At 26.7% G+C, this 10,061-nt stretch overlaps 2 protein-coding genes across 2 annotated transcripts; one reads left to right on the top strand and one right to left on the bottom strand.

Annotated features, from left to right (window-relative positions):
* Positions 1–6,131: 6,131 nt before the first annotated feature.
* LOC129612993 (protein FAM114A2) lies at positions 6,132–8,658 on the top strand. The gene is made up of 4 exons (XM_055526866.1): positions 6,132–7,639; positions 7,697–8,067; positions 8,126–8,429; positions 8,486–8,658. The coding sequence occupies exons 1-4, from the start codon at positions 6,245–6,247 to the stop codon at positions 8,558–8,560; spliced, it is 2,145 nt and encodes a 714-aa protein (XP_055382841.1). The 5' UTR covers positions 6,132–6,244; the 3' UTR covers positions 8,561–8,658.
* On the bottom strand, positions 8,598–9,921 carry LOC129612994 (probable dimethyladenosine transferase). The gene is made up of 5 exons (XM_055526867.1): positions 9,759–9,921; positions 9,336–9,690; positions 9,149–9,284; positions 8,874–9,095; positions 8,598–8,817 (listed from the first exon to the last, which is right to left on the bottom strand). The coding sequence occupies exons 1-5, from the start codon at positions 9,814–9,816 to the stop codon at positions 8,668–8,670; spliced, it is 921 nt and encodes a 306-aa protein (XP_055382842.1). The 5' UTR covers positions 9,817–9,921; the 3' UTR covers positions 8,598–8,667.
* Positions 9,922–10,061: the final 140 nt, after the last annotated feature.

Genomic DNA, 10,061 nt, shown 5'->3' with positions numbered 1-10,061 from the left:
CATATTAAAACGAAATATGTAAGTAGCATAGCATCAAAAATAATATTACAAAAAAAAAAAAAATGTACAAAATGTACATGCTTTGGCATTTTTGTATTTTTTCCAATATTTTTACCTTTTCAAGAGAGAAAAAATTAACTATGAAAACTAACTGGTACTCAAAATACTGCACTTATGTGTTTAAATTGTATGTATCTACCAATGTAAATACCTACATGTATGTATGTATGTATGTGTGTATGTATGTATGAAGTATATATGCACGGATAGATGCGGATTTCTTTAAGGTCTTATTGAATAATAATAGTCGTCAAAGAGAGTACAATGAAAGGATAACAAGAGTGTTATTTTAAAAACTAGTCGTGTGTGCTTGCATTGCAAGCCTTGCAAGTATGATGCCTGTAGTTTTGAAATTGTGTTCCATTCTGTGGCTGAGATATTTTAAGTTTACTTTATTTCTTCAAAAACACACCCATAATATACATATAGATATGTTTTTTCCTGATAAATAATAAGATAAAACTTAAAACTTAAAATAAAAAAGTTCTGAGAAATAATTACCCAAAAATACATAATTAAACAAATAATTAGTTCCTTTGAAATCTAATACCTTTTGAGTAATTTATTTTAAAACTTCACTTTGAGTTATGTCGCATAAAATCGTAAAATACCTTCTACAATAAACACTTTTAGCCATAAATTATTGTTAATTATAAACTACAATTCATGCACGTATGTATTTGGAGTTTATAATACATGCGAATAAAACGCGTGACTGTAGAATGAGTTAACACCAATACTAACGTATATAGGGTAATACGTATTGCATACGATTTCTATGCGAAAAATCTCAGGTTCGAACCCTGCAAAATGCGATTTGCCAGATCAACTTTTTTTATTGATAATTTTATTTTTTTTTAAAATAAAATTAAAAAACCTTCACCCTTACCAAATCAATATCAGCGAGTTTCCGTTCTAAAACTTTTACCCTACTTGTAAAAAGTTTAATGCAATAGAATAACATTTTCTTATAAAATTTTACCCTAAAAATATATTGTCAAGGAGTTTAATGTAAACTTATGTTTTGCTTTCTAATACATGTTGCAACAGATCCCGAGAAGAATGCACAACTAAATTCATATGTACACACTTATTATAAAACAATGTAGATTTTATTAAAACAATTTTCTTAAGAAAGTTTTCATTTTTTGTTATAACTCACACTTCCAAAAATGAATTTATATACAATATTAATACTTCCAAAAGTAAGTAAAAAATTACCCCTACAGGATGTAAAACCATTTTGTAAAAAACGGTTACAAAACATCTTGGGAGGGGGTGAAGGGGGAGGGCGGGTGGAATTCTTGCTTTTTCTGGTACCCTAGAGGCAAAATTCTACCTAATGCCTTTTGTCCCATGTCTCTAGCCCTTCTAGAAGTACCCGTACTTTTTACCACCTGAGAAGTAGCTATATATATATAATGTAAAATATGATGGTTTTTGATGAGTTATACGATATATGAATAAAATGTAGAATTATTAAGGGAAATTCAAGGTACTGCGTAGCCTAGTGGTTAGCGTGGTAGTCTCATAGCCAGAAGGTTATTGGATCAATGCTTGCCTGGATTGTTGTATTTTTCTTTTTTTGGATTATTTTAAAAATTTTTTTTTTTATTTTGTTTAAATTTTGTGTTTTATTTTTTTTTAATATATAACTGATAAATGTTATATAAAAGTTTAAAGAAAATTTCCAAAAAAATATTCTTATAATAGTTTGGAAAAATTCGCAAAAATTTTAAGTACATAAATATGTATGTAGTATGTATATTTTTTTTAAAGCTTACTGAGTAATTTTTTTAAGCTTTCTATATGAATTTAATAATATTCAAAACTGTAGAATAAATAGAAATAAATTTTAAACGCATAATTATTATATCATGGGGGTAAACTTACAAAAATTAATTTCTCAAATAAAGAAAAGGTTTAGTCAAAAACAAAATAATAATTTATGTATGTAAAAATATGTGCATGAATGTATATATGAATATATGTGTGTATGTATGTATATATGAATGGATTAGAATTGAAGATTTTAAAATTTTTCGTTCCAACATATGAACGTATGTACATATGAATGTATTAGAATCGAAAATTTTGAAATTTTGCTGTTGGAAAAATTATAAATAAAATTATAAATGCAAATATACATAATTATGAATAGATACCTGTTTTTTTTAAACTGTGGGTAAACATATAGGATTGAATTTTAAACATAAAGAAAAGGTTTAGTCAAAAACAAAATAATAATTTATGTATGTAAAAATATGTGTATGAATGTATATATGAATATATGTGTGTATGTATGTATATATGAATGGATTGGAATTTAGCATTTTTTACAGGTTTTCGCTCGAACAATAAAAATAAAATTTTAGGTAGATACATACGTACATAAATTGTGTATGTATATTTTTTTAAAGCTTCCTGACGAAACATAATATTCAAAACAATAACAAATGAAGCATTAATATTCAGTTGCCACAAAACATCTGATGTCTTTTATAAAATCTGACATTTATTTAAGTTTATTTCGATTTTTCGAAATTAAAATATATGTGAGATCATTGCATTTTCAAATATTATTTATTTCTCGGTTTGTGTTTCTAATAATAAAAATAACGTAAAACGTATCATTTATTTCTTGGTTTGTGTTTCTAATTATAAAAAGTATAAAAGAAAAACGTGCTTTTGTTATACAAAAATTTTTTCAGAAAATCTTAAAATAGAGCTATTTCGGGGCTAAAAAGTTCCAATGTCAGATTTTTCTGGTACCCTAGAGGCAAAATTCTACCTAATGCCTTTTGTCCCATGTCTCTAGCCCTTCTAGAAGTACCCGTACTTTTTACCACCTGAGAAGTAGCTATATATATATAATTATTCGCCGTTTTTTTTTTTTCTTCGTACTCTTTGATTTTTCATTCCTCTTTTTCTTTAACCAGTTCAACTAATTTGAATTTTTAAGAATATTTTAAATTAAGCATGCTTCTTAAGGTCTTTTTTATTAAACGTATCACATTTTTTTTTATTCTCATTTTAATTATATTATTTATATACCTATGTATATACAAGTAAAAGACATAATATGTATGTACATACATACTTATATAGTACTTATAGTTATTATATATTTAATCGAAAAAATTAAAAAGAAGTTGGATATTGAAGACAAAAAAAATAATAATAATAATGTTTAAGTACCTTTGTATATGTGCGTATCTATGTATGTACAATTAAATAAAAAATTATATTTTAAGGTAAATATAATTGTACATACATTCATTCATATATGTATGTATAAAAGATACTTTATTTACCCCACATTAAAATATTCCTTTACTGGTATTTAAAAAAAAAAAAATAAAATTATAAAAAAAATAAACAAAAATAAAAATATATTTTGACGTTGCTTCATTATACTATGTTGTTATTATTTTTTTTATTATTATATATGTATACTATATTTTATAATAGTTGTTGTTGTTGTTGTTTTCATATCATTTCTCATTTATTTGCTTTCAAACCAATACAATAGTGTTTTTGTTTTAAATAGTGTTACCGTAAGATACGAATTTAAAAATGAATTTTAATTTAAATTAATTGTTGTATTTATATTAAGTATTCAATTTTAAATACAATTAGGATAAAAGAATTATAAGTGGGTATATAAAGTAAAATTATTTATGAATGAGATATTGAATAAAATTAAAGTTGTATTTTACATATTTAGTGAATAAATATTTTGGCTTTGGTTTATGTACAATTTGCGTTTCTTTTATTTTATGATGAAATCATAAATAATTAATTTATTTAGAAATAAGCTTAATGAAAAAGGATATAATCCAAATATAATGGTTTTGGGGGTAAAAAGCAAAAAAAAAGGATCCAAATTCATAATAAAGTACCATTTCTCAAAAAGATATTTTGGAATTATTTTATTATTTATATTGCATTTTATTAAGTACCCAATTTAAAATTTTTGATAATAACATCAATTTTGGCTAATATTACGTGAAAATGATGCATGCCAGAATGAATGATATTAAAATTCATTTGAATTATGTATGTTCCTATGTACATAAATATATTATATTAAAGTTAGTATTTAAATTAAAAAAAATAACATGTATTGACACGAATATATGTAAATTTAATTTTTAAGTGAAATTGATAATTTCGTTATTAATTTAGTCATAATAATTCAAATATTTAAGAATAATTTAGAAATACTAATTGAAAAAATTACATTTATGATTAATAAAATCTACAAAAATTAAATTCTAATAAATAAAAATGGGTTGTTTAAATAAATAAACCAAGAAAAATGCGAACGCAAATAAATCTATATTATTTTTGCAATTCATTAAATGTGAGTAGGTACTCAAATATTTAAATTGAAATTTTTACAGACAAATTTTACAAAACAAAATGTTATGGAATTACAAAGAAAAGGACTATAACGACAACTCGGATTGGAACAAGTTGTGCAACTATTTCACATTCATATTTTTACACATTAAAAAATCTTACGTATTTTTCTTTTTTTTTCGCATTTTTTCTGTACGAATATATACATATACCTATGCACATAGTTATATTATCTGTCAAGTCAAGGCGCTTTCTTTCTTTGTATTTGTATTTTTTTTTTTTTTTTGAAATATTTTCCCCAAAACTTTTCGCAAACAAGTTTTGCTCGCCATCTTTTAAGAAAAAAATGCATGTTTTTGTTTTACTTAAGAAATTTATTAAATGAATTTTGCGCCCTTTTTTAAAATTTCTTGTATTTTTTATTTTTTACTTTCAAATCTTACTTTATTTTTTAAATATAAAAAAAAAATGTTTGAAACATACCTTTCTTTTGGGTTCATCACTTGAATATTCAAAGTTTTGAACTTGGGATTCAGGATTTTTGTCAAACCATTGACCATCTTTTTTTTCTACATGTTCGTCATAATTTGAATTTTGCAACACACTTATTCGCTTTTTATTTACTAATTTTGATGGTTTACCAGGAAATTTCGATTTGCCCATCATCGAAACTTTTAGGGTTTGTATATTTCAAAAAATTTTAAATATTGGTTTTTGCCATTGCAATATAATTTTTATTTTTTTTTAATTTTACACAATTTTATAATACAAAATACATTTTAAATTATTTTTGTATAAATAATATTTTATATCACTAACAATAATAATATTAAACTTTTTCACAATTATTGTTTAGAAATACATCTTACGTAGTTGAAGATTTTTTGAAAGTTGTAGCACAGCTGTCAATTTTATTACAAACACATTCATCGTTATTCCATTTTTATCCTACTATTGATATTCACAAACACTACTACAAGCTACAAATAAGGAAAATTTTTCGTCGCGAAGCACAGTTTAACACTAATTTTGAAATTGTTAAATTTACATTTTATTTCATAAAATATTAATAATTTACATTTTAATATTGTTTATTTTAATTTAAATTAAATAAAAATTAAGAAATTTACTAATTTTACAACAGTTTTCACTTTATTTAGAATTCTTTTCGTGGAGCTTTACAAAACTGCGTATGAAACAAAATGCCAAAAACCGGATTCTATGCATGGCAAAAAATTCCAAAAGTTACAAAGATTTTTTGTCTACTGGGTATAAGGTTAGTGTACCAATACCAACCCTATAAATAATAAATTTATAAAATATTAGTGCGTTAAATATTAGTAGTCAATCGGATAATGTAAACTCTGTTGCATTAGTTACTAATTAATAATAAACAATGTTATTTTATGTATCGTTACTTTAATAAAAATCCTAATGACGTCCTTGATTATGAAGTAAACCGTAAATGTTACAATGAATTAAGAAGACGAAGGTATTAAATTGATAAAATATAATAATGCAATCAATCTTAACAATTTTGGTTATTGGGAATAAAATTTTTATTTTCCTATACGGCAACACTATACGAAAATACTTCCTAGCAATTTACTCAATTTGTCATGATACTAAAAATGTATACAGAAGTTTGAAGTTTGAAAATGACAATAACTTTGACATTTCCTTTAATTACGTTTTCTTGTCTAGTTGCCAGTTGGCGAAAAGTTAATGTTTCTTGTTAATTTGTTTTGTGCTCGCTAGCAAAATTTTTTTGTAAAATAAGTATTTAAAAAAAAATTGATACGCGCACAAACTTTCTAAAATGTCTGATAGTGAAGAATTTTTAAGCGCTGAAGAAGATTATGAAGAATTTGAGAAAAAGCCAGAAAACAATGCCAGAAAAACCGAAATATGCCATAGAGGGAAGGAAATCTCCACAAAAGTTGAAAAGGTCAATATAAAATTAAAGAAAGATATTAAAACCGAACCAGAGCTGGAATCGGAGCAGGGAAACACAGCAATTAATATTCTAGAAAATGATATGCAAAAAGTGACAGAAAAAATATGTAATTTAGGTACAGAAAGTGATTCAGAGGTCAAAAATGTGAATGAAAATGATTGGAACGGGGAGGATGATCGAGAAATGGAAAAAAATGATAGTTTAAAGTCCGAAATTATGAAAAATACTGAAAAAAAAGTGATCACACCACCACTAAATATTGATATTGATACGAATAAAATTTCGGGAGATTTAGCAAAGAATATAAGTTCTAATATAGATGTGAAGATTGAAGCACGACATAGTAAATCAGACATTACAATATTGGAAGAAGATAAGAAATTTCCTGAAAATTTTAATGAAAAAGAAAAAATTTATCAGGAACATGAATCGGATAAAAGCACAAACGAAAAGAAAAAAGTCGATGCAAAAATTTCAGAAAGCAAAGATGATGAATGGGACTTTGACGATTGGAATGATGACGATAAGATATGTATTACCAGTGAGAATAAAACCAAATCAGGGGTCGAAACTGTTTCCAATACAAATTGTCTTAAACAAATGACTGAGCAAAATAATGAAACTCCAAAACATGGAGAGATTCTAGTTAATTCAAAAGAAAAGGAAAATGATGATACGGCTTGGGACGACTTTGATGACAATGACGAGTGGATTGCAACTGATACAGTTAGCAAAGATCTGAATAACTCAAATAATAAATTAGCTAACGATGCGAAACTGGAGCCTTGCAAAAATAATCAAAATTTCAAAAACAATGCTCAAGACTCTCAAAATAATGATTCTTGGAACGGATGGAAACCTTGGGGAGGGGTGGTGACGTCACTATTATCCACAGCTACAGAAGGCGTCACCTCATTAACAACACATGTAAGCCAAGTTTTGGAAAATAGCATTGGCATTCCTGAGCCAGAGGAACTTGTCAAAATTAACCAAAAATTGGAAGAACAGCAATTATGCTCAGATACAGAAAAATCAAGTGATGTCAGTAGTGAAGATAAAAAGGAGGAGCGTCAGTCTACATTAATAGGATTAGTTTCAGGTGTAACAACAATAGGAAATAAAGTGATAACTGGTGGATTGGATACCTTAGAAGGGATTGGAAAGAAGACCATGAATATATTACAAGAAAATGATCCACTACTTTTAAATAAAAGAAGGATTATTGGACTTGAAAGTTCAAAGCCTAATCTGAGTCAGGTAAATGAAAATGATATTACATTTATATATTTATACATTAAGTTTAATTTCTCTTAGGTTTTACGAGAAGCGAAGGAAAAGTCTGAAGAAATTGAAAAAAACTTAAAGCAAGCACAAAAGCAGTCATATAAAAAACAATTACATTTTGAAACATTATTTGATCATTATTATGGACTAGTACACCTTGAAGCTCTCGAAATGTTGTCAAGACAATGCGATATTAAAATACAATCCTTAATGACACCACTTTCTGGAAAAGCCTTAGATGAAATGAAAGAAACTCTTAACGAAGTTAAAGAATTATGTGATTTAGAAGAATTGGAAGCCGACGATCATGATGAGCCATATACCAAGGAAATTTTGGAAAATGATTTAAAAAGAGCGACTCAAGATTTTGGAATACCAACCGATTTCACTGAAATATTAGAGTATAATGAATAATTACAATACGCAATGTTCTTTTATTTTCATTCAATGAAATTTTAGATGCTGGGAAAAGAATCTTATTTATCTTCAAGGAGACATTGAAAATGCTCATGAGGTTTTTGAAAAAGGTTTACGATGTTTGGCCGAGACTTGTGCACTCCAAATGAACAAAATGCATAAAATTGCGGAATTACTTATAATTAAAGAATCCCACACCACAGTGAGCGAAGCTGACAGTTTGGTCCAAATTACAACAATATTTTCACGTCATCTAAGAGGTATAGCTAACAAGTTTTGTGGAAAATTGAACACGTTTGAGCAAACAGAAGAAGTAAAAACTTCCATCACCAATATCTTTGTTGAGGTAAAATAATTACACAATTTTTAAGAACACTGTATAAGATATAAAAATGTTTGTAGGTTTATAACAGTACCTCTTATGTTCAAAGTGCATTTAAATTATTTATACCCATTCTTCAAGTTGGCGCAGCATAACCTTCTTCCTTTTAATAATATAATACTGTACTTTATTGTTTTTTGTAAAATTTATTATTGTTATTAAAATTAATAAATCTTGAAAGTAAAAACTGAAATTGCTTATTTCAACTGAAATGAATGCCTTCGGAATTGAAACCTAAGAGAATTTTCATAAAATCGTCTATATCCATTGTGCGTGCTCGTAAGTTTTCAACACCTAAATTTTGAAGGATAGACATGACTTTTTGTTGCATATTGAATTCTTTCTCAATTTCCTAAATTAGAAATTATTTCTTGAAAATTAAATTTTTTTTTTATAGTTATTACTTACAGTATTCCGCAGTGAACAGTGTAGTTTGTAATTTTTTTCCAACATGTCTAAGACAGAAGTTTGCTTAAATGCTGCACCTAATGTTTTATTTTTCCTTAAAAATGCTATTCTTGTTAGACCATCCCATTCGACAAAATTTATAGGTGGTGGCGGATTTTTCGGTTCTAAGCGTACGACACTAGATTCTACCTTAGGTGGTGGTTTGAAATTATTTTTTCCTACCTAATATATTAAGATTTAAAAATACACTTATTAGAAATTTAAAAATTATATACCTTCATAAGCAAATCTACTCTGGCTAAAAGCTGGGTATTTATACTCAAACGACAATAGAGTTTGTCTCCCGGTTTTGCAACAAGTCTTTGTGCAAATTCTCTTTGGAACATTAGTACCGCACATCGAAAAAATGGCCTAAAGGAAATCTTTCATTTATGCTAAATTAAATTACAATTAAATGAATACCTATGTAAGAGTAATTTAAAAACTAGAGGAGAGCTAATTTGATATGGTATATTAGCAATACATATGTCGAAAAACGGTAATTCAGATTTAAGAACATCACCGATCAAAATTTGTAGCTTAGGTTGATATATTGTACCTTGTACACGTTTCTGAAGTTCTGCAACTAATCTCGTATCAATTTCACATGCGATCACTTTTTTCGCCTTTTCTAATATTTTTACTGTCATGTTGCCAGTACCTGGACCTACTTCAAGTACAACATCCGTTGGCCTTAAGGCAGATTTTTCTATCATACTTGTTATAACCAAAGGATTCTTTAAAATATGTTGTCCAAAATCCTTGTTAAATACAATACCTGTAAAATTCATATAAAAATTTTTATTTTAGCCCGACAAAAATCTTAAATATTCTTTGGTCACCAACCTTGTTTTTGAATTTCATTGTGTATCCTGGACTTTTTCACAGCTTTCTCTTTTGGCATTTTTCAATTTAGTTAAATATGTAAATATTTTAGAAAGATAGTTCACGTGTTCCTCAAAACCTAGAATTTTGACTTTCTACGTAAACTTAAACTCAAATCCATATGATTTTGACAGTTTTATGACAAAGGACATAATTCTTTGACAAAACGATTTTACACAAATTTTAACGCTAGCACCGGCCACTGTTTACTAATGGGGTGCATTTATGTAGTCGCTATCATAAACAAACTAAATTAATTGAACT

Source organism: Condylostylus longicornis, unplaced genomic scaffold (assembly GCF_029603195.1).
Source record: "Condylostylus longicornis isolate FDR11 unplaced genomic scaffold, ASM2960319v2 ptg000080l, whole genome shotgun sequence".
Taxonomy (NCBI): domain Eukaryota; kingdom Metazoa; phylum Arthropoda; class Insecta; order Diptera; family Dolichopodidae; genus Condylostylus; species Condylostylus longicornis.
The sequence above is the reverse complement of the archived record's forward strand: the minus strand, read 5'-3'. Positions and strand labels throughout refer to the sequence as shown.